Below are 25,892 nucleotides of genomic sequence, written 5' to 3' on the forward strand. Positions count from 1 at the left end.
CTGGCACAAATTATCCATATCTAAGAAAATGAGGAAATGCTCTCTTCTCCGTCTTTTACATACAAATGCCAGTATTAAATTCCTCTTCCTCTATTACTCTGCACATTTTTAGATATTCCACCAAGTCATGCCAAGCCAAGCAAGGACCACTCATGAAGACAGGCAATGGCATGACAGAATAACTGCTCAGCATGCCATGTGGACCCACCATGGATTAAATATCCCAAAAACACACTGTTGAAACTCTCAGGAGATATTGTTCCTTAGGCAAAGGACTTGCAGAACTGCCAGAAGTCATCTTAGACTACTGACTTACAGCCCAAATCGTTGCCTTTGCTGTAGCAACCTCAGAAAAAGTGGAATAGGAGAATGGAAAGAAGGATGGGATTAAAGAGTTGACATTACACCATGATATATAGACACAAATATAAACAAGGAGGGAAAATTTAATTGACCATAAGACTGTCCTCACCTCACCCACTCTCCATTAATACCTTGAAAAACCCTAGCAACTTCTTTAGCTAAGGCAGCTTAGTTTATCTCATCCTGCACCAAGGAGCACACCAGACAGGAAAATAAACAGCTGCTACAAAAGGATTGAATTTAGGAGCAGCAGTTCCCCTTGTGGGAAGCAGACAGTAAAAGTAACCGATTAATCCTTTGAAATTGCATTATTAATTCTAGAGAGAATTTCTTTAAGCATCACACATTTTCATACAGACCCACAACACCTTTAAAAGCTGGACCACTAAGAGATTGTTATACAAGCTTCTGCATTTAACACTGCAGTTTTCATCTAATCAAGTACATATCACATAAATGTGAGAGGAAAACACAAATTATGACTTTGGAAAATTTGTGTCTTTTGAGAAATGTAGAAGAGTAACATCACATTGCAAACATTTTAGACATTTAGAAAAAGATTTTTTTTTTTTTTTATTATGTATCTGAGTAGTAAAACAGTTTTTTTCCACAAGGAAAATAAAAAGCATTATTTCAGTGAGAAACAGTCTTTTGTTCCTTCACTCCTGAACATGGGAGAGCATAACATCCATAGGCTTTTTTCCCCTGACAGAAGCTCAGTCACTGTTAGAAAGGAGATGGCAGAGGACTCACTATCACAAAATTTTGCCACTCCTGATTCTTAAGTCTTCTGAGATGTCTGCCAAATCATTTCACTTACCAGCTGAATGTTTAAATGGTTTAATCACAAGAACTATCATATATAAAATGGATAACTAGTTTTGTCAATAACCACACCTGTAACTCCCAGTGACTGAGGTTGGGTGTCTGTGCCCTTACTTTCACTTCATAAGTTAATCTAGCAAAAACATTAACCGAAATAAGGAATTCAAGATGGAAACCACAGTCAGAACTAAAGTCACAAACCCCCAACTAATAGAAATAAATACCAGAATCATCACCAATCTAAAATGGAACAGAATCAGATCATAAGTAGACTGAAAATAAATGAACATGTTAAAAACAACGTTTCATAAGTACATTAGGTTACACACCTAACAAATCTGCAATTATTTTCTTTTATGACCCTGTTTCAAGACTTTTACCAGAGTATATGTGGCATCACACCAGCTCTTTGGTACTTTCTATTATTTCCATGGCTTTTGCTTTCTATAATAATAAACACTTGAAATAAACACTTTTCCTTGGTTCTTACAAAGCAATGTCAAAAATTCTTTGACTGCCAAACATACCAATTTCAAATACCACAATAAAATATGAATAACTAAAGAGTCACCATATGATGACAGGTCAATAAAATGATACAAAAAATACCTAGCAAATAGGCAGAACTTCAAGACAGTAGTAAGACTTTATTGGTATTCAGAGGGACCAACTTCCCTCATTACTTTATAGCCCAAACCAAGTACTTCTATGGCTTCATTACCTAAGAGAATGTACACTAAAAGTGCAGCAAGATGGCACAGGATGCCAGACTGCCATGGCTTACAGAGGTCACTGCACTGTGAACAACTACAAGGATTCACAGCAGCCAGAAGTTAGTTATAGAGACAAAGTATGGAATAGCCAAAGCACAGCACCAAACCATATATATCTCAGCAAAATAAGAACTAGGGACAAACAAAGGAAAAAGGTTTTTTCTCTCTTTCTCACTTAACATATGCCAGCAGGGGAGATGAGCTTGTATTTCCTCTCTCCCTCACCCCCTCCATGCTTCAAGAACGTGCTCTGCCATCTCTTTTGAGAGCAGCCAAAATTAACACATTTATAACCACACTTTGTTTTCTTATACTGGTTGCTATAGTTTTTCATTTATCTCTATCCCAAGTGTCATCTACAACTCTTGCTGAATTATTTATCAGCATTTTTACTGCTCACCTTTGACAGAGAAAATAAGATGTAAGGAGAAACTTAAATGAGACCAAAGGAAAGTAATGAAAGAAGTTAATTAAAATAATTGAGATGCAGCTCTTCACATTCCTCTTTTTCTGGTGAGAAGAACTGGGAGCCATAATACCCATGTTAAGGACCAGGAGACTTTCCTAAAAATAGTATGCCTTTCAGGCAGTAAGTCCGACCTGAGTGTGGCAAAAAGCAAGTATAACAGTCACAGGTGAACAAAGACCTCGAAGGTCATACACTATGTCACAAAAATGTTTTTCTTCTGCTACAGTAGGTTCTCTTGGTTCTAAATTCACAAACCAACAGGTAGTCTTTGGTACACTAAAACACAGCTTTCTGGGAAATTTTCACAACTTTTACAGTAAACCTCACATTTCCTACTTTGTACCTTAACAGTGCTGCATTATTCATGGGAGTCCAGTCCAGCACTTTTATCTGTGGCTCAGCTGGTGTAACCTCACAGTTATAGACTGTAAGTGCAGTGTGCAACAGGAAGAAGTGTCCTGACAGAATAGGGTTATGTCAGCTGTGGTCACTCTAAATTAGTGTCAAGGGATCATCAGACCTGTCTTGGGGCAATATCTGAATGTCCTCAGCAATCCCACAACATGATTCTAGAGGGAAACAGGTTGAAAGAGCTACTGCACAGTGGCTGCTCCACACTAACCTGGTCTCATGGACAGTATGATTAAACTAAACCAAGATAAAGCACTTTCTTCATGATCAGAAGATTGATGTCCATCTGAGGAACTGGCATAGATTAGCTTCCATGCATTAAATTTAAAACTCAAGTTATTCTACAGTAACTGCTCCACACAGACAAGCCCTTATAAAGATTAACTGCATTTCACAGATGATGATTTTTGTTAATAACATCAGTGACTTTTAGTTTTCTACAGAGACATTTCTATGAGCCTCAATTCATTAAGAACTCCTTTTGCATGAGGGAAGGTTGCCAGCAGCCCCCTGCCCCATCTTAAGTCATCCCAAACGTTTCTACCAATTTGACTTTGAGTTGTGCCTCCATAACTTGCATTTGATTGCCAGTATGGGTAACATAGGCTCAGACTTAATTCCTTTTTTCAGTCCTAGGAAAAATATTGACTCACCTATTACATGGTCTCTGGCTGACTGGAGAGATCTGGGTGAGAAGAGCTTCAGGCCATACATTGTATAAACAGGAGGATTTGTGTCTTTAGATCCAGCATCTAGCAGCAAAATAAGGCCACACAATATACAAAAATATACAGGTCTGCTGTAGATTATGATTTTATTGTGTCCCTGGAAGAAAAAACCAAAAAGTTAGAATTTTATATTCATTCTTCTACTGCATTAACCTGGAGAGAGGGTCAGGGGTCAGACAAAATATTTTACTGACTTATACATAATAAGTAGTAATAAAAAAGTTACAAGGTATTTTATCTTCTCCAGACTTTCAAAAGGCACAATGAACAGTTAAGACTGACTCCAGCAATCATTTATGCTTTTGAAAACCTATCCTTCTGGACTTTTCAAAAGCTACTAATTCCAGTTGTCATTTTTTGTGGAGAAAAAAAGCTCAATCTGTCAGAGTCTTTCTTTTCAGTAGAAAAATAATTTTTCTCTGTATTTCTTTTATTTTAATGAACATCTGCTTCAGGTGGCTTGACTTTCTTTTTTACTTTATGAAATATAAAATTAACTTCATTTTTAATTGACTCCCAGGAAGAAAAAAATATAATAGAGCACATCCCTGGTAGCGTGTGAGGAATGGGGATGGATTTTTCTTCACCAATTTAATTTTTTTGTTTCTTTGAACCACTTGACAGCAAATCAGCATGCCTTCTGAAAGGGGTGACAGTCATCAGTAGTTTCTGGTCTGCTTCTCATAAGGCACTTTGAAACAATGATCCAAAGGAATTAGGATGTGGAAGGAATCTCATCTGACGTCTTTCATACACGTCCCTCACACAATCGATTCCCACTAATCCTAGAAAACACTGTTGTGGGCCTGCAGGCCAGGGAAACTAACAGACACTTAAGAAGAACCTTAATAGTTCTCCTGGTAGCAAGCTTAAGGGTAACTAAGACATTTTAAACTGACAATTCAAAAGATTGCTTGAGTGTGAAAAGCCAGGAGCAAAGTGAAGAGAATCCAACTTAGCCTGCATAAAGCTGCCATGCAACTGTTCCTATTTGAAAAACGTAATTTAAGTGAGTATAATAAAAGATCATGTCTTTTTTTGACTCTACTTACTGACTTGAAACTGTGGCTGTGTTTGGCTACCAGCCAAGCTCATATGTTAGATTGGTATTAACTGATCTGTACTCTCTTTTGGGATCAATCAGTTAACAAGGTGGCAGATTACAGGGAACTAGTGGGCTTACATTGAGCCTCACATCTCTGGAATATGAATCAAGCCAGGGACACAAATCCTTGCTGTTTAATCTATTTCAATTTTACTACAGCTTTTTGTTTTGTTTTGTTTAAATAGGACACATGTTCACAAAATAATCCCTGGAAAATTATCAAGATAAAAACACTATTTTAAAAAGAAAAATAATTTAAACCATTACTTTCTGGCCTTTATTAAACTTTAGTTGATTTATGTAAAATATAAGCTGTGCCTTAAGAAAAGAAACCAATAAATATGCACCTTAACAACTGCTTTATGTTTTATATCCTGACGTTTGCTCCAGACCAAAGTCTGTTTTATCATAATGTTACATTCTTGTCTTACCTCTTGAACTATGGAAGCCAGTTTTATCTTTGCATGGTGATTCTTTGAAGGCAGGGTAAGACAGATTTGATGACTACAAGCCCAGAGGTTTAACTCCTCACATCTTGCAGTTCCATGCAGAATACTGACATACTCAATTAGGATTACAGTGCATATTTAACTCTTATTTCTAAAGTAGTTTATGGTGCACTGGGTGAAGAACTGGCTGAAGGGCAGGCAGAGCTCAAAGGGCTGCAGGGAAAGGGGCCACATCTGGCTGGTGACCATCAGCAGTGAAGTTCCTCAGAGCTCAGTTCTAGAGCCAGTTCTGCTCAACAGATTACCAATGATCTGCATGCAGGAACTGAACGCACCATTTAGCACGTTTGCCAAAGGCACCGACCCCAGAGGTGCCATTGACTCAGTTGGAGATCAGACAGCTTGCAGAAGGAACCAGATAGACGGGAACACTGAACAGTGATTAATGAGATGCAGCGCTAGATCCTGCTCCTAGGATGGAGTAATACTGGACACAAGTGTAAATTGTGAGATGAGTGGTTGGTAAGTGGCCCCGCAGAAAGGGAGCTGGGGTTGCTGCTCACCAGCAGGTTCAATGTGAGTCTGCTGTGAGTGCCAACAGCCAAGAGGGAAAACTGCATCTGGGGTGCATCAAACACAGCAACACGAGCTGGTCAAGAGGTGACTATCCGGTTGTACTTAGCACTGGTGCAGCCCCACCTTGAGTGCTGTGTGTTTTGGGCCTCACAATTTAAAAAGGATGTGAAGGTCCCTGAAGGCATCCAGAGGAGGGCAACAAAGCTGTGAAATGGTTGGAAGCAATGTCCTATAAGGAGCAGTTAAAGATTTTGGATTTGTGTAGTTTGGAGAAGACAAGGCTGAGGGGCAACTTCACTGCTCCCTACAAGTTCCTGAGAAGGGGAAGTGGAGAAGGTGGGGCTGATCTCCTGTCCCATCCAGTGACAGGATGTGTGGGAATGGCTCTAAGCTGCATCAGCAGAGGAATTCCTTTTGAAAAGGTGGTCAAACACAGGAACAGGCTTCCTAAAGAGGTGGTTGATGCCTCAAGCCTGTCAGTGTTTAGAAAAGGCATTTGGACAATGCTCCTAATAACTTGTTTTGACTTTTGGTCAACCCTGAACTGGGCAGGCAGTGGCACTGGATGATCATTGTAGGTCACTTCTACCTCAGAATAGAATAGACTAATTCAATCACTCTTACCATGCTAACTACAGTAATGCCACTTAGGATTGAGGAAGCAGACTCCAGAGGTTTTCCAGAAGCTGCAAAATGTGAGCAAGTATTACCTTCCCTGTTTTTCAGGTGGTGGGTAATGAGACAGAATCTTGAAATCTTTTTAGAATCTTATCAACAGAAGCAAAGCAATGCAGCAGCAATGCACTCAGAAGGGCAGTTTCTGCACAGCTCTTGCACTACTTGGAATGTCCTCAAACTGAATGAGCTTCCCAGAGCACTGCAAGTACTCCAGTCGCCACATCTGGGGAACATGCAACACAACACAAGAAAAAGGAACTGCTGCAAGTATTAGTGTGGTATTTCACTGTCATTTACATACTTCATGTGAGGTGCATTATTTGGGACAGGACTGGTTTGAGGGCAACAGAGGACACCTTCCGGGAAAGAGAGGATCAGTTCCCAAAAGCCACAGCCTGGGATAGACATTATATTTAATTTTTTAAGGTTTTAGAAACAAACAGAAAAATAAGAGCAAAGTCTTCCTGTTCCTGCCACTGGCAGACAAAGCTAGGCAGCCCTTCACCAAAATGGGCATGTGGCAGCACAACTTGTTTAAGAAAGTATTTTAGACATTAAGGGCTCATTTTGTTTTACTAGGCAAGCTCACCAAATTTTGACACGCAAAACTGATTTAATCTTGGTGAAATGACTCCACTTTTCCAATGAAAGCTCTCCCTTTCTTAAAGTCTGCTAAAAAAAGGTCACTTTTTTCATGTCCATGTTTCTCATTAATATGTTTCATATACATATTCATATCTTACCAACACAGCAGTGATGCATTTCATATTTCTATAAAAATATTAAGAATTTCATCAAAGAATAATTTCACAAACACATTCACTAAAACTAATTTTGACTGCAAATGATTTTGATGGAAAAATTTTAGGAAGATCTAATGGGGATTTTTTTGTTTGTGGGTGCACATATGTAAGAGGAGAAAGACAGAAGGCTTTTTTATATAAAGAAATGTGCATGTGCTCAGTTCTACAGAAAAGCTTACAGGGACAAATTAAAAATACTTTAAGTGCTTTATGGGATTTAGCAAACTGCCTATGGTAGCTACACAACTGAGTTAGCTATCTGGTTTGGTACAAAAAAGACTGAGACAATGATTATGCAAGAGATTTTCTAAATCTTGTTAAGAGCACGACTGCAATCTTTCAAGCTCAAATGCCTTTGTAAGCCCAAGCAACATTCTGAGCTATACACGTCTTATGAGGTACTTTGAGACAAGTTCTCCTGATCCTTCTGTACAGTCATTTACTAAATGTAAAACCCTGCCTAAAATTTTTCTGAAACCTTTGAACACATAGGAATCTCTTGGATCCCTGAATTTTAATACCCTGCAGTCACCAGTAGGTTGCTTGGATCAGGTCACTAACAGCAAAATGTAACACACTTTGGAATGAATTGATTTGCTTCTCTCCACCACTCCAGTGAGAAGGCTATTCCCAAATTTCACCATCCCAGAACCATGTACCCCTGTGTAAACAGCAGTTAAAGGTCACCAGCTCCCAATGGACCAGAACAGGAAAAGCTAAAGCTCCAGTTGACAGGAAAATTAGACTCTTGTCTTGTAGCAGGCACTAGTACTAAACCTGCAGTAATAATAAATGATAGCTCTTCCTCAACAGCAGCAAGTGGCACTCAGGAAGAGTTTGGAACAAAATCTTACAGCATCTCTAGGTGCTGTGTTTTCTGAGCTCACCGGACACTATATTAAAACAGTCTTTCAAGAAACTACAGGCTAGAGATCACAAAGTCACCAAACAGTGACAAACTGCACATGAGATAGGGAAGAAATTTGGAACCTTCTTGTCAGTCATGGATAACATAAGGCATTGGTGGTTACTCATGGATCCATGAATAGAACTTAATTCACTGTGCAGATCTGAGGCTCATGATGGTTTGTTTCACACCCAAAAAAAAAAATCTCACCTGCATTTTCATTCATGGGTGTGGTACAGATAATTCTTTAATCCCTCTGCTGTTCTGCATCCTTATGTTAACATCAAGAGATGTTATTCTCTTTAAATTTAATGCAGTCACATCAATTATAAAACAGTACACAGAGTATCTCTTCTCACCTTCTCATTGTCCTATTTCTGAGGTGCTTAGTAGCTCAAGTAAGCCTTTACAAATACCTATTGTGTTAAAAAGCTATAATGTAGAAATTGCTAATCTTCTATTTTAGCATGACGCTTCCACCTGTAAAACCCTTAGTGGAAAAACTTTCTAAATTTTATTTCTACTGGAGTTTGTATAGTGCACCAAAAAGTTTCCAAGAAAGTATCCCTAATAAAGTTTTGGGAAAGAAAAGGAAGATGGGAATACACCTATTGTTACTTTGTTCCATCACTGCATTACTTACACAACACAATACAGCAAATAAAACTTGTAATAGTATTGTAAGAACCTGAAATTCAGACCTGGATTCTGCACCAAAAAAAATGTCCTGTTTAAACACTATCTTGTGTTTAATACCATAAAAAAATACGGGCTGGATAGGTTCATAATGAAGTTGTGATTAAACTGTTTGCCACCCACTTGAAACAAATGTACACATTGCTAACGTCTGATTAAATGCAAAGTCCTTGATTACAGTTCACAATATTACATCTAGACAAATGCCAGTTGAGCTGACTTTATATAATAAATATAAATTATATTTTAATATAAATTTTATACTCACAAGATTCCCCAACTTTTCACTGAGGTTGGACTATTTCTTTAATGTATTGAAAATATTACCCTACAATGGGTAAGTTGCTGTTTATTGCCCTTCTCTACTTTATATGCAAACAAGTATTTCCGATGAATGCAATATAACCAAAACCACCATAACTTCACCCCTTAATAACTGGCATGGAAAAGAAACTGAGAATCTTCTGAAATCCATCTAGTGAAGCGTGCAGAATATATACATAAATAACATCAAGTTCACCCTGTATTTCTAGCCTCTAAACTGACAAAAATAATTGCTCCCTGCCAAAGGGAACTGATCCAGCAAATCTGAAGTTTTCAGCATGTCATTTTTGAAACCTGAGGAAAGAGAAGGTATCCTCAAAAATATTCTATGAGCTAAATAAGAAACATAAGTAACATAAGCATGAAGTGTAAAAGAAAGGAAAAGGCATCATGACCAAGATCTACAAATCAAAAATGCAGAGACATCATGACAGGTGGAGTGGTAAGGTCAAAGTTGTAGGATGACGCCTCTAGAACAGTCCTGTAACAAGGACAGACTTGTGTAAAGAACTGGTTCTCTGCAAGGTGGTTGGCACCATCAGAGTTCAATTTCTTAGATATATCCAATAAAACAAAGCCCATTGCAATCAGCAAGGACCCTTACATCCTGCATTCACCCAAAGATTTGGACATTTCTTCAGGAAGTAAGCACAGAAACTGTGACCATATTGTAACAAAGGGAAAACACTGTGCCATTTGATGAGCTAATAATACTTTTAATAAATAAATCTTCAGTAGCAGATTTAAAAACTAAAGAGATCAATCCCCAGTCTCAAATTAAAAAAAATAAAAAAATTTAAAATCCCAACTGAGCAACGACTGAGCTGCTAGTCTGGAACTTCTGCTCTTTTCTGTTTGTTTCTAAAGGAAAGCAAAGAAAAGGTTTGTGTGATGTCACAGGATCAAATATCAGCAAGATAGTCCAGACAAAATTTTACTGCACATATTAACTTAAAGAAAAAGCACTTTTCTAATAGCAGTGACAAATATAAATAGCTTAAAAAATAACTAAACCTAGTGCAAAGTCTTAAAATCACAGATGTCTTTCATAAATCAGCTAGAACAGCAAAAGATTAATGCCTGTGTTTCATTGAACACTCAATCTGTTTCACAGTACACAAGTGATAATAAAGGAGAAAGACTTGCTTTACTGACTGAAACTTACATGTATTGGTGAAGCAGGATCAGGTTGAACACTCTAAAAACAGAACAGAAAAAAAGATGTTCGCTTACAAGATTTTGTCTTTGCAGAAGTTAGAAGAGAATTCAGCAGTTGGTAATGAAGGGAGTCCTTACCTTGAGGAGAGAATACTGGCAGCTGGCCATTACGAGACAGAACAACAGAACCCAAATATCTTTACAGAAGCCTTGGTTCAGAGTCAGGAATCCAAGAAATGAAACAAGAACTACTAGAAGGACAGCAAACACATTTTCCTTTATATCTTCTGTCCTATGTGAATAAAAGTGTTGGAGAAGTACAAGTATTTACAGATTCATTAGAGCAAGGCAGCTGCATTTGTAGCTGGTATGAACTGTCAGTGCTGCAGCTATCAGAATTCACTGGATCCCATAACTATGTATACATGTTCAACAGTATTTCATCCCCATGCCAAAAACCTTATCCAAAATAATAGCTAAAAAGGATAGAAAAAGGAGTCATACGCACTGAAGTCTAATATCCCTTCCCATCGCACTTTCCAATTAGAATTCCGCAATGGAGATAATCTGAATGCAGAAAAACGTTGCTTATAAAAGCATAAACAACTGAATTTTTAAAAAAGCAATACATGAACAACTACAAATAAAATCAAATACCCAAACACTTTTAAATGAGGAAATAAGGCGTTCCATTAATGAAAAATATACATCTGACAGCAAAGAACTGGATGAAAGGCCAAATTTGTCAACTGATGTTTTATTTGTTTTATCTCTTCTATTAGAACATGGAAGCTGAGATAAAAAGCAGTGTTAATATTCAGGTTGTAACAAAAGAGCCTATCAACAGAAAAGATTTCCATATAATTGAAACACAGAGATAAGACATCACAGATAAGTAAATATCTGTTCTGGACTTAAAGTTCCCTGACATGTAGCCTGATTTCTCCATCAGCTAAAACTGCCATCTGAGATTTCTGCTGTGGAGTCCATGTTAACCCATATGGCACTGTACCCACAACAGAAGAAGAGAAACAAACTTGAACTGGAACAGAGGCAGCCACTCAAAATACTATTCTATAAATAATTTTCTTTTTTTTTAAAGATTGGAGTATTTGGTTTACAATACCTTGGGACCCTTCTACTTCAGACTTTCTCATCAGAAATCATTGGATCTACAGCATCTGTGAGTCAAATTACAGACTGATCTACAAGCCTGGTACTCACATGAATCAAAGTCTCTACCTGAAGAAAAAGGGTAGCAAGAACCACTGAAACCAACCCTGAACTTCAACTTAAAGCAAAAACACGTCTAGCTACTCAGCCTGAATTCTCCTTCTCTAGTGGTCAGCATTACTTTATGGACATGAGGAGTCACCCACTGCAACACTACACAGAGCAGCTTTAAAAAAAGAGCTTACCTGTCCAACAATGCCAGCAAGGTAAGACGATCATACCAGACTTTAATCCACTTGCCAGGGAATATAACAAATCTGTAAAACTGCCTGTTCAGCTTCCGTTGTGCCGAAGAACATGAAGAATCCTCAGGGTCCTGGCTGGGCTGCTATAAAAACAAACCAGAAATACACAAAACTCTCTCACACTCACACACAGCTGCAAGCAAAACAGGTGTTGAAAAGGCCAAATTTACATGAAGTATCAGATTTTTTTCTTTTTTAACTAAAAGGGTAATGGGAGCGTATTAGCATATTTATTTTCTTAATTTTAAATTAGAAACAAAAATATCACACCAGCTTAATTGTTGCAGATGAACAGAAGCTATGTTAACTATGGAGTTCAATATTGACAATATGCTTTTAAAAGTAATTATTTTTGTCCAGATCCAGTACTTGTCCAAAGTTTCTTCTTGAAGGTTTTCCCATGTATCAGGCTAATTACAGCACGACACAAAAACATGACAGGATAGATCCTTCTTTTTAAATAAAATAAATAAATAGGTCTTAAGGCTTAGAGGTGTGACTTATCAATTTTCTTCCAGAATACAGCTTTGTTTATCTTTTCTGAGATGCCTTGTATACCACATCAGGTGTGCCTCCTCGAGAACAGCAACAGAAGGAAAAAAAATTGCAAACAAGCACAAATAGCATAAACAGCAGTAATTTAAGAGTCTCTAAATCTTACCATCATACTCAAATTCACCCTTTTGAATACTGCTCTTGCCAGATTCTAAGGCTTTTTCCAACTCCTCTACAACTCTCCTCCAACCATCAGCCAAGCCTACAAATCTAGACAACAGACAAAAAATCTCTGCAAAGCAGTGATTTCTTTCCAAGGTATATCATTACTGATGTCATGGAGGAGAGGAAATTACTTATTATTCTTTCAAGAGGAAGAATCTGAGATTTCAAATCACTGTGAAGCCCAGTGGCTTTCAACCTTCTCCTAGGCAGCCTCTTCCCCACGCCTCCTTAAAGATAATTAATCAACAAATATACTTATGGAACTCTAGGCAATGCTACATTAGAGTTATTTATGTTAGATTAACTTTCCTAGTCAGGGAAGGGGATTTCTGTGTGAAGTAAACGATTGTCAAATTATAACTGTCAGCAAAGCACAGATTTTTGAACAACCTGCCCACCTGTATAAAGGAATTGTTAAATTTTTTCTCAGAATATTGGAGTAATTTCTAATCTTCCCTTTCCAAGAAAAGGAATTTTACACAGAGTTTACACATGACAATGTACTACTGTGCATCTGCTGGGAAACATCTCATTGATATTCTCAGTGTGCTGGCAAACATGAGGTGAAACAGGCTAGCATAAGCTCTGGAGAAAGAAATTCAAGTTTAGGCATTTTATCTCATGCCTCCAACTGACTAAAAATGTACAGGCCATGCAGGGCCAGGGAGCTCAACTGCTAGTAGTGGAGGACAATCCCTCCATTTCTGAGCATTGAGACATGCAAGGGGATACTGGGTTATTTGGCATTCTTTCCTTTATTAACAATTCTGAGCAATTTAAAGGTCATGAGACCAATCGCAATCCTTTCATTTCATTGACTATAAAATCTGAAAGGAGTTTATGTAGTTCAAATTTTAATATTTTTATTACTACTTTAAAAAGTAACTTAAACATGGGGTTGGGGCATTTTTAAAGAAAAAAAAAACATGTTTTAAAATATTACAGTTGCTAATACTGGCAGAGTTTTGTTTCTCTTGGGTCTTATTACCCAACAGAAAGTAAAGTGAAATTCAGTCCACTGCAGTCATTAACTTCACACATCTAATGTATATTGCTTGCCATAACTAGATAAAAAGAAAATCAAAACAGTGGCAGAGAGTTCACTAAAAACACCCGAGGATCTGATTGCTGAGTCCCTAGAACAGCCTAAAGCATCTTTAGCTGAGTGCGTAAGCGAACATTTTGGCTCCTGAGGAACTGTAACCTTTGGATGAAATCCTTTGTGAGTCTTGTACTGCTTGGGCGGGAATCAGATTTCTGAGCTGGATTTGACAAACTCTCTGACTAGCCCTGAGCAAGCCACTCAAGTCTAGCCATTTATCCTATCAAAAAAGGGCTTATAAAAATTCACTACATAAATTTATACAGTGTCAGCGACAGCCTGAAGCTCTAGCTTCATTGAAATCAATGACAATGCTTTTCCTGACTTACGCAGGCTCAGAATTTCATGTCTAAGAAAAAAAAAATCAGAAACAAGATGTTCTGAAACTACTGCCTGGCCTGGCTACAGATTTGCTATATGACCTTGAGGACCAGTCTTCCTAAAACAGAAAGACGAAATGACAATTGTTCTCTAATTTATAAGACTCTAAATATCTGGAAAACATCTGAGCCTTTAGATGGAAGACACTGACCAAATATGAAAGACACTATTCGGGACAATTTACTGATTTTTAGTTTAAAATAGTTCCTTTACACAAGCTGCTTCTAGCTTAACATTCCTGTGTGAAATCTAAGATGAAAGGCAATTAACTGTCATTTTACTGTTATTCATAAATACCAAACTAGAATTTGCCATGGCAGAGAGAAAGTCAAAGGTATTATAAAAGGAATTGTAAAAAGAGATTAGAGCCCTAAGTCACAGACCCCAAACACTGTAAAGTTCATGTCCACATAAGACCGTGCAAACTGAAATCTGAGGGCCTTTTTTTTTACTAGCTGCATTGAGGAGGTGGCTTCAACATTCCACAGCAAACATTCAGAGGTCTGGTTGCCCAATTCAGAAAAGTGAAACCAGACATGAGGTTTTATGACAGCAGTGAATATGGAATAAACACTTCATACTAATAAAATCTGGTGGTGTGTCTAAAATCCTAGCAGCTGTGTCCTCTTCCAAATGAAATATGGTTGAAGATAGAAGATTAACTTTTTCATGATGGAGTCTTTAAATAGTCCTCTAGGACACCACTCAGTGTCAGTAGAAAACAGCCGAGTTGCATCCATCAACATAAAACACATCTTCTCCCACACGAGCAATATCAGGAAAAGCAGTATAGCAAAATCAACAAAATTGTCTCAGGAACAAGCCTGCAGCATTTGTTTATTGAGCAGTTCATCAAGATGCTAGAAACTCAGATATTACAATGTACCCGTGGGTTTTCTGAAAGGGTCCTTCTGGCCACCATCAGTAGGAGCTGCTGCTGAAGCGCGCTGGCTGCTTGATCCCCAGAAGATGGTTCTTGGCTCTCTGAAGTGGTAGTACTGGAGGAGCTGAACTGTATTTCACTGTGCACAAGGGACAGGAAAGAAAGACATTGTTTTAAGCAGCAACATTTTCCTAACAATTCTGAAATATTACAGGAGAAAGACTGTAATTGCACTAGTGGTTGGCCCACAGGACTTGGGAACCTTCCACCTTCATATCTGAAATCTAGCACAGATCCACAAAGCAGCTAAGCCCCAAATTCAGATACACTTGATTTACTACATCCACCAGAGAGACACAAATACTTCTGTATCACAGCTTTTCTCATTCTGAGATGAACACCCTCAAGGAATCACACTTCAGAAGTGCCTTTTTCTGTCCATTGACAATTAAAGTTTAGAGATGCACATCTACAGAGCAAAATGCAAAGTAGATACTGCAAAGATACTGCAATGAGTTCACTTAGGTACCAAGCTAGTCTGGTTTCACCTGCACTGAATTTACTGAGTACTGGTTTACCCTGCTGCGAATTCAGGCTACAAGAACTTCCTTCTGCCCTAGAAAGATAATAACACATGAGCTTATTCACATAAGACTATGAGCGTAAACTCACCCTGGGAGGGCCCTGAGCAAGATACTATTTATTGCTTTTCCTCACATTTACTGTTTTGTGTTGTAGGTACAGCACCTACACACTTGTGAAAATCTGCACTTAGAGCAGCAGTGCCTGTTGGGTTGCAGAAATGGTGTTACCATGACATGACTGACTGGGCTTCAGAGACAACTTTATTGAAATAATTTTTACTTGGGGAAGGGATCTATTCTGAATACTTTTTTCTAATTCTTTTCCAAATAGGATTCATACATCAGGTACTCTGCTCTAAGATCATTGGATCGTCATGCCCCACTGTCTCTGGATACCTGCCTTGAGCTCTTACTGCTTTTGCATCTACATGACGTGAAAGCACCTAAGTGCTCATGCAAGGTAGTCAACATCTGTTGTTCTTGCTTTGCATAAAGACAAGCAGGAAGAAACTAGAGCAATCTGCCTACAGTCAGCCACAAAGCCTATGGCAGTGCAAAGATTAAAACCTTCCTCTCGCATACCCTACACTTGCCCCAAAGGCACCTTATTAATTTTTAGTTAACTTTCCTTGCTTTTAGTTCCCAATTACCAAAATTGGCGTAATCCTACGTAACCCCTGTTAAGGCATTAAAATTGTGGCTGTCCTGCACATAACTGGTTGTTAACTTCACCTGCAGTGGTTAGCATTGTTCTGGAACATAGTTCAGCATCTGGATTACTTAAAAGAGCTGAAGTATCACACCAACAGGTCAAAATGCACAATCTTTCCTCCCCTCCAGGATGTGCTAGCTCTGCCTGGACCAACAGGAACACAGTCAGCCTCAGGATGTCAGCAGAGGAGCCATCCTGCATACAGTTTCTGAGCCAGGTAGTTTATGTTTTCCAAGCCTTGATTGCTATCAGGCTTGAATTCCAGACCTGGTATTCACCATCTGCCACTCCAGCAGAACTCTCAGCTGAGCAGAAATGAGAGCACCTCACGCTCCTGAGCCTAATGGCTTCCTCAGCACTCTACACTCCTCTTGCCACAGACAGTAGCACGATCCACTCCACAGAGTCAGGAAAGCTGTCACGGTCCCTTTGGACAGTACTAGCAAAAGAGAACATGGTGCAACACAACCCACTTGATGTCCCGGCCACAAGGCAGTCCTCTGTAAGATTCATCTCCTTTGTCAGCAGTTATTAACAAAACAGTACAGAAGAGATGGGCACTCATCCAAGATGATGGATCACAACCAGAAGATGTAAGCAGGAAGAAAGTGGAGGAAGCCCTGAGGAATGTCTCCCAGGAGTAAGATTCCCACAGATGTGGACTATAGAGCAACCTTGTCCAGTCAGAAGGAAGGCAAGGGACTTTTTGTTTCTTCAGGATGAGCTGTCCCATATCTTGTCATTGTGGGTGCAACCCTGAGTCTCTCTGTTCACAGCAGCAAAAAGGCAAGTGTAGTCCAGGGTATGCAGCAACACTAGCCTGGTAATTCCTGCCCAAACGGTGACTCAACAAAACAGTAAGAGAATAAAATAGTGGTTGCTCATGCCTTCCTAAAGAGTCAGTCTTTACTAAATTTCTGTATCTTTAGCTGTCTTTCTACAAAAGACAGAAGTATTTTGAGATCTGACCACATCTTTAATCCCACATTCACCAAAAATGGAAATGGCAGAAGGACAGATGGAAGGAACAGAATATGAGAGGAGTCTATCAGTTCTCAGAAATCAAAACTCTTTTACTAATAAGACTTCTTCCAAGAATAAACTTATATCAAATTATCTCCCACCAGACTTGAAGTTAAGTAAAAAGTCAAGAGAACCCACAGTCTGTTTTGTGTTTACATTAAAAATCCATAGCTCCGCCTATCAGCATGTGGCAGAGGAGACCACAAACAGCCAGGACATTGACTGTGGGGAAGAGTCAGAAACTTTATAAGCCTGAAAAAACAATTAGGGCAGAGAAGTTGGGAAGGCAGAGCTAGCAAAGCAACAATTCCAAAATCAGAATCTGTCATCTGGTAGTCATCAGCCTCATTTCGCTGTATCTTCTTTTTCTCTCCTCATCTTCCATTTCCTTCAGGTCCTGTTTGCTGTTTTTGTCTTCCTTATCCCTGTTTTCCACACAACCTCCTTCTGACATTCACTTGCTACCCCCAAAGATGAATTGCTTGCACAGCTACTTAGAAACTGTACATCTCATCTGATGACATTGCTATTACACTGACAGCAAACACCAGTAAGAAATGTGATGATGGTGTTTGTGTTTTTGTAAGCCTATAAACTAGATTCTATAAATTTATTACCATATATAAATAGGAGCAAACACTCTCTAATCATAATATCATTATAAGAGCTGATCGCAGTATAACACAGAATCCTGCTAAATAGAAAATCTGTTCATTTGCAGAATCAAATTAATATTATCAAGATCTATCACAGTAAACTGCACTGCTAATGTAAGCAAAGGTATAATTGAACTAAATTTTGAATAATAAATTATTAACTAAAAATATCTTTGATAAACATATAACCTACGCAGATCAAATTCAAAAGCAACATAGCACCCTCTACTGATAATTGGGTATAAAACCAGGAATTTTTTTCTGGCTCATAATCCCATTTTGTAAGAACACTCAGTAAGCTTAAGGTAGTGGAGCGATCATTTAACACATAGAATGTTTCAGTATAACCACACAGTGCTGGAAAAATCTTCCTTCTTCCTCACTGTTTAGCCTGTTGCCTTACATCAACAACAGCTTGGCCTGAGCCATTCAAAGAGAACCCAGCCTAAGTCATCCCCTTTGTCAGGATTAGCTAGCCTTGGGTCTGAACCCCTCTCAAGGGAAGTTCATTATACCAGCATACCATCAAGAATTCCCTGTTAATAAAGCTGTTTTGCAGGTCTTGGTTAAATTTCATTTTAACCTGCATATTGGAGAAAGGACAGGTCCTCACATGCTTAAAACCAGAAGATCCCACTGGACTGCCTAAGACAGCTGTCTGGATCACTACAGACTTTACAGTGTGTAATAAATATTCATAGCAATAATAAGTAATATAGCTGAAAGCTATGTGTAGCGCTGCCTAAAATCCTGCCCTTAGGTGATAGTAAGCAACTATGGCTGTGAAGAGCCAGAAGGCAGTTCAGAGTTGGAAATGTCTCCTCCTGCACATCCAAAAAGCAATTGCTTCTGGGGTACTGGTTTGAGGTGCACCAAAAAGCACTGAACTGAGACCTGAGTGATGTGATTGTGCAAGGCCCAGCCACAGCAGGGACTCAACACACCCATACCCTTGTGCTCTCTCAAAACAGTCAGTGTGGCTCAAATGTAGCTGTCTGAACTGATGTTGCTTATTAAGTCTCCACTAGAAAGCTGTCAGCACCGATCTGTCCAGAGCACTCCACAGCTCAAGACTGACACCAAAGCCACTAAAATTGTAGATGTTGCTTCTTTTAAGAAAATGATGGCTTACAGTTCCCAAATAACCAGATAACAAGACTTACACTAAAAGCAACTCAGAGCATGTAAGAAGACTGAAATATGCCAGGGACAGTTGCATTAGCAGTGGATAATTATGCAACAAATTCAACCCCAGGAAACAGAAAAAACTCAAAAGACGAAGCATTCTTCACTGTTTCGGTAAGACATTAGCAGTTTCATAAAGTGTACAATTATTTCAGAATGTGCATCTTAACTTTCTTCAGTGCTTACGTCTGAGAGCAACTCATGCTAAAGATTAAATCTCCCTTAAATCTTGTTCATATTTTGCTAGCTGTACAAATGTGTATTTATGTACATTTTACTACAGGATTTGGAGACAATTTTTGGCATTTGTTTTAAATAGCAAAAATAACACCCCTAATGACAATAAGGCAGAACATCTGAGTTCACAGAATGTGAAAGCTGGACGTAGTGATATACTGACAATAGGCAGGAAAGATATCACTGTTGCAGTGTTGCAATAGACTACAAAACAACCAGTAGTACATATTAAGTCAGCTTCTGCAGATGAACAGAAAGGCCTTGTAAAGCACATGCCCAAAGGCACTGTGGTCAATATGAAGGCAGGAAATGATGACTGCCTTCTTGCTCAAATTTCAGTACACTCTCACTTCCCAGTATTCAGATAGTTTTATTTTGCTCATAAGCATGTAAACTGATAATTTGCAAGCCTATTACATTTCAAAACAAAGATAAATGTACTAAAAACTTTAAAAACAAACAATACGTGTAAGCTAATAAATTAGAGAATGCATTTTGAGAAGATGCAGCCTTATTGGAATTAGTCCATTAATAGCTCCCAAAATACTCAAAAACATTCATTTTAGCTCTCCTTCTGGAAGGGCAGGGGATGGAAGAGAAGCCAGTCCAAGACATGAAGCACTCCATAAGCTCCTAGTCCTGAGCAGGATTTTGCTGCCATCATGTGGCAGCATGGCCCCACTCTCATCTCTTGAGTCTCATTCTGTTGAAAACACTAGTGTCCCTGCCCAGTATTCAGTGAAAGGCTAAAAATCCCTACACAAATAAAGGAAAGGATTTTAACTGGCCAAACTTAATGCAAGGGTTTCCTCCTGCCCTTTGCAAGCCATCAGGAAAATGCTACTGGAGTTTGTAAAGAGTACTTTTCAGGAAAATCCATGGCTTCATTACAACACAAACATTACCATTTTCAATGCACACCCCCTGCTCATTTCTGTGTTCAAGCAGCTCTATGCCCAGGGGAGCAGCTCATCTGAAATCACTGAATCCCAAAGAGGACTCTGTAATATTTTTCACATCCATTTCAAAACACGCTCAGCTGCAGAACTGCACAAACTGACAAGCAGCATTAAGAAATCTTTAAGATTCAGCAGCTTATTACAAGAGCAGTGGGGGATTGAATTATTTGGGTCACCTTGCTGAGAAATACAAAGATGTTTTAGAGACACACTTTTTAGTCACATTCTAAAACATTTTGAAACATACACACAAAAAAAAAATTAACTCACTCCTATGAGAAATAACCTTGAAGGTTCAGGGAATTTTCCAACAGTGAATACACTAAATATTAGTGGATTTATGAAGGTGACATATAGTACCACTAAGGCATTCAGATAGGCTTTCACATAGTATAACACAGTCCAGCAGCTTATTCTGGGATGAGAATGTAAATCAAATAAGTTAGCTCATTGATCTGACATTCTCTCTTTTGCCCAGGGCCAGAAACACCAGCACTCTGCAGGGGTATTGACAGGTATCTTAAACTATTTTTTAGTACTTGTTAGCCACTAGTTTGCTGTAAATACTTTTTTTAAAACTTTTGGCCCCAATGATACAAAAAAAAATATTTTCAAAACAAAAAAATCTAAGCAATTGTTTCAAACAGAGGTCTCTATCTGTATTGCAAAACATTTTAGCTATAATGTAGCCTGGTTTCAGCATCAGAGCCTCATCTGAAAAAAGTGAGGATTTAGAGGATCAACTGCTCAGATAGAACACGCAAAATACAATATGAATGCATGATTGTACTGGTATGGTTGAACCACGTGTAGTAATGAACCATACATGAATATAATTTTATCTTAAAAAAATGGTATTACTTTAATAACTTCACAGGTGAATTAAAAGATACATGAGCAAGAAAGCATGATAATGCTCAAACTGTCAAACTGGAACAGTTTTGGGGGGTTTTTTAAGTTATAGAGCAAGTTGGATTTTATATATAATTGATTCCAAATGAAAGCTTAAGTGCCACACAGCAAGGAGAATCTGCACCCAAGATAAAGGTGTTTTTTGCCAGGAGTTGGGTAATTCTTTCTCTTCGTAGTGGTTTTGGTTGGGGTAGAGTTAATTTTCTTAATAGTAGCTGGTATGGAGTCACGTTTCAGATTTGTGTTGGAAATGGTGTTGATAACACAGGTATGTTTTAGCTCTGAGTAGCACTTACACAGAGCCCCAAGAGTTTTTTCTGCTTCTCACCCCATCAGTGAGGAAGCTGAGGGTGCAAAAGCAGCTGAGAGGAGACAAAGCCAGGACAGCTGGTCCCAACTGACCAGAGGGACATTCCCTACAATAGGGCACTCAGCATATAAATCTAGGTGAAGAGGGAGAAAAGGAGGACATTTGGAGTGATGGCATTTGTCTCCCCAAGTCACCAAGACTCAGGGCAAGCAGGTGTTCTGTTCAGCCACCTCCAGAAAAGCCAGGCTCCATCACATGTCTCAGTGACTCACTTCAGAACAGATTCAAATGGTCTTTTTGTCATAATTTCTAACATAATCCATGAGCTGGGAATAGAGTTTATACTTTTTTCAAAGCCCGTCACAAAGCTATTTATGGCTAGAGGTGAACTTGGTAGAGTAATGGGAGCATCAAATTTAGATGCAATTAGCTCAGCAGGGAACCCATTCCACTGGGACTGCTGGCAAGCTGACAGACAAAAGTGAGGTCAGAGTAATTACACTGACAATAACTGGGGACTTGATTAGTCCTGCCAATGCTTAAATAATTTACCAAACTCAGTGACAAGAATCACCCACCAAAGTGGGGATTGTGATGGAAAAGGAATTATCTACTTTTGATAATTACAACATAAAATCTTACTCAAAATTTAAGTTGGTTAGTCTGCAAATATTTTAAAAGCTCAACTGCTAGACAAGTTGGCGAGAGACAATTTGGCAAGAATCAAGTAGAGAGACAATCTGAAAAAATTCTAATTTCAGTAACCTTTAATAGAATTAAGGGATAATTTTGGAAATTATTAATAAGAAAGTGTTCATACTACATTTAAGAAGCCCTGAAAATTTCCCAGGACTAGGACTGCAGGTATGAGTACAATAGGACAACTACAACTACAACAGTTGAAACAGCCAACAATAAAACTAAAAAACAAAAAAGAAAGACCAAAAGCAGAAACTGATGGAATATCCAGTAATTTCATGACTATAAGGTGCACCCTTTTGACTAAAATTTTTCCCTGAACCCGGAAGTGCGCCTTATAGTCCGGTGCGCCTTATCTGATGTACAAAGTTGTGACATTTGCCACCTCGGAAGTGCAAGCCCGCAACAGTCCCCAGCCGAGCAGAGCCCCCCCGGTGGCAGCATCAGGCCAGCACCGGGCTGGGGCGAGCCCAGCGGCATCGGGGCGGTGGCCGCGCGGGGTGGGGAAAGCGCGGCAGTGCAGCCTGGGTGGCGGGGCAAAGCTGCCGGCATCGGGGAGGTGGCCCTGTGGGGCGGGCCCGCCGGCATCAGGGTGGCCCCTGCGCAGGGAGGGGGTAAGCTGCTGTAATCGGGGCAGCTGCTGCACGGGGGGAGGGGGAAAGCCACCGGAATCGGGGCAGCGGTGGCACGGGGCAAGCCTGCCGGCATCGGGTCACCCAGAGCACCAGGGGACTCCTGGAGCGCACCAGCAGCGCATGGTTCTCGGTGCTCCCGGGGGGCGCGTGACACCCGGAGTGCCAGGGAACTCCTGGAGCCCCGGGGACGCTGCACGGAGCGGCGGCAGGCATAGCCTGGCCCCGCCGGGTACAGGCAGGCCCAGGGGCCCATGGCCGCCGGGTTGAGGCGGGGCCTTGGCCAGCAACCGCGCAGGGGGAGCTGGGAGCGGAGCCTCGCTGCAAAAAAAAGTGTGCCTTATAGTCCGGTGCACCTTATGGTCGTGAAATTACTGTATATTAATATTGATAAACTAGAGAATACTCCAAAGATCATCTCAACCCTGGAGAACCAAAAAAAGGTGATGGACCACTTATATTCGACAAGATAAAGTCTAATTCCCTTTAACAGTATTGCCTGCAATGTCAAGGAGTCTCTGAAAGAAGAAATCACAGACTCCTTCAGATTTGGACACCTGCTTTCTCTGGCACACTGCAATCCATTGTTGTCCATCCAGCCCTTCCTAAGCAAATGAAAAGCAGGAAGCACACAAAAACAAAGAAGAAAAATAAAACCATAACACATCCTCACTTCTGTGACAGTGACATTGTTAAGATTTTGAATTATTTGTGAGAAATTAACTTCAGACGCTATGCCAAGAAGATAAAATTTTTATGGGCCACAGGAATTATACTTTAATTTCAGTTTCTAATAATCTGATGTGAAATGCTTAAGCTACAAATGGAGAAGACAATAGTAGGACTCAGACAGAAATAGAAAGTTATAGTTTGAATTGAAGATCATAAAACATTAGCTAGTCTGCCTCAAGGCTTTAAGAACTTTTTTTGAGTAATATTTAAATGCTTCTTCAGTTTTACCTAACACTGTTAAAAGATAATTACTTATGGCCAATTCATAAGGCAACTACCTTACTCTTGACAAAAGCAGCCGCAGTTCATGGTCTCTCCAGTCAAAATTCTTTCCCCTTTCACAACCACAGCATCACCCAGAAGCATCACAGATCCTAGACACCAGTGACAGGTCTGCTGCCCCTCCCAACAACACCCACCAAGCAAGAGACCTCTTGCCATCCTCTGTCCTGGGTCAATTTTCCTCATAAGGAAGCACATCAGGGCACAGTCCATTCAAATTCACATGGTTACTCCACTTGCTCAACTCAGTCTGACATTTTCCCCCTAGGAGCAGCTCAATCTGAACAGTATGAAGCAAGCACAATTGGTGATTAGTGCTTTAAGAGCTCACACACATGTACTGCAAACCTTTGTACTGTTCTCTATGCTTATTCTAAATTCTAAAATCTGGGCTCCAAGAGACCACAAACCTACCCCCCACTATGAAAGGAGGATGACACCTCTTTTGGCTAGGAATTAATTTTCTCCTGCATCTCCTTGACTTGTGAAATCTAATTTGAATAGCTCATTAGTGAATTCAGACACGAGGGCTAAAGCTATTGGTTGTTTCTGTACCATTTCAATTGCTCATGAAGACATACTGTCAAAATCATAGTTTTCTCCTTAGTTAACTTATTTGTGGGCTGGTAGAAAAGTCATGTTCATCTCAGAGGTGCTTTTCATGTCTCTTTTCTAATACCCTTCCATAACAGCAGCATCTCTCGTTGGTATGAACTACAGTAATTTCACGAATACAAGCCGCACTGAGTATAAGCGGCATCGCCGGGTGTTGGCAAACATTTCGTTCTTTGTCCATAAATAAGCCGCACCTGAGTATAAGCCACTCTGTCGTTCACAGCAAGGACCCACATGCAACAAAGTTGCCAAATACTAACAGAACCGCGGCAGGGCGGGGTTTACTGGCTCGGCTCGGCTGTGCGGGCTCAGGGCTGCCGACAGGGCTGGGTGGCCCAGCTCGGCGCTGCTGCTCGGTGGCAGGGGGGGCACAGAGCCCACCGGCACCCACGGCGGCGGTGGGAGGCGGGGATGGAGCCACCCCGCTCCTGCGGTGGCGGCACGCAGGGACAGGAGCCCCCCGATCCGTGGAGCCAGCAGCACGGAGCCCCCTGCCTCCCCGCGGGCCACAGGGCCAGCAGCACGGAGCTCCCCACCTTCCTCCCGGGCCGCGGGGCCAGCAGGAGGGAGCTGCCCAGCCTTCCCCACCCTCTGTGCTGCCTGCACAGAGCAGCTCCACCCGCCGGGCAACAGAGTAACCAATTTGTAACAACCGCATAAATGCCGGGTTTTACTGGCAGGAGCTCGACTTCGCAGTTTGCACTGACTCGGTTTGCACTCCCGGGGTTGAAAATGTCAGAAAATTATTCACATATTGGCCGCTCCTGAGTATTAGCCGCATTTCTGGTGTGGGAGCAAAATTTTGGTGAAAACGGTGCGGCTTGTATTCATGAAATTACTGCACTCTTACAATGAACATCTCCACCAGAGAGGGCCTACCCTCAAGGGAGTAATTTTTGCCAAGGACCCTCTACAGACAGACACACAGAAGAGATTAAGTGAAACACTCAGTGTTGTACCTTGTGCTTTATTTTATCCTACTTGCCTTTTTCTTCACTAATAACCTTTCCTTCACTGATCATCTGGCTTGCCTTTAGCAAAAAATAAAGTAACCGACACAACTCATGAGCAAGCACATAGATGGGGAGGGAGGGAAAGATGCATCATTCCTGTACTATCCTTAAAGTACGTTTGTTCCTCCATTTTCTATATACTGTAAGAGCTCCATACTGTCTAAATACAAAACTACTTGATGGGAAACACCTGAAGAAAAAACAGAAAACCCCTTCCTTCCTGTGCTACCCCCTTCAATCTACTCACAGATGTAGAAACTGCCTAATGAACAAACAGTTCTCACTAATCTTTGGTCTAGACATTACAAACTGCCCCTGCAAAAACCAGCTTAAGCATACTTCAAGCTTCCTTGTCCCCTCTCCTTATTTTTCATATTAACTTCTGCTTTGTGCTTTCCTTCATGCTGCTCTCCTCTTGGAAAAGTTGTGTTCTGGCTTCCCGTTGACTCCCACAAAGAAACAGCCTCGGGAAACCCACTCCTCTTTGCTGATCTGCTCCACTCCCTGGTCTG

At 40.1% G+C, this 25,892-nt stretch overlaps 1 protein-coding gene across 2 annotated transcripts in view; it reads right to left on the reverse strand.

The window, feature by feature from the left end:
- Window positions 1-25,892, reverse strand: part of PCNX2 (pecanex 2) — a 155,207-nt gene that overhangs the window by 104,357 nt on the left and 24,958 nt on the right. For both annotated transcript variants that reach the window (XM_033055014.2, XM_033055015.2), the window contains 5 exons: window positions 14,833-14,968; window positions 11,684-11,826; window positions 10,404-10,557; window positions 10,273-10,305; window positions 3,495-3,666 (listed from right to left, as the gene is read on the reverse strand). In XM_033055014.2, the coding sequence (XP_032910905.1) occupies window positions 3,495-3,666; window positions 10,273-10,305; window positions 10,404-10,557; window positions 11,684-11,826; window positions 14,833-14,968 (638 nt within the window). The remainder of the gene's footprint in view (window positions 1-3,494; window positions 3,667-10,272; window positions 10,306-10,403; window positions 10,558-11,683; window positions 11,827-14,832; window positions 14,969-25,892) is intronic.

This window comes from Catharus ustulatus, chromosome 3 (genome assembly GCF_009819885.2).
Source record: "Catharus ustulatus isolate bCatUst1 chromosome 3, bCatUst1.pri.v2, whole genome shotgun sequence".
NCBI classification, from domain to species: Eukaryota; Metazoa; Chordata; class Aves; order Passeriformes; family Turdidae; genus Catharus; species Catharus ustulatus.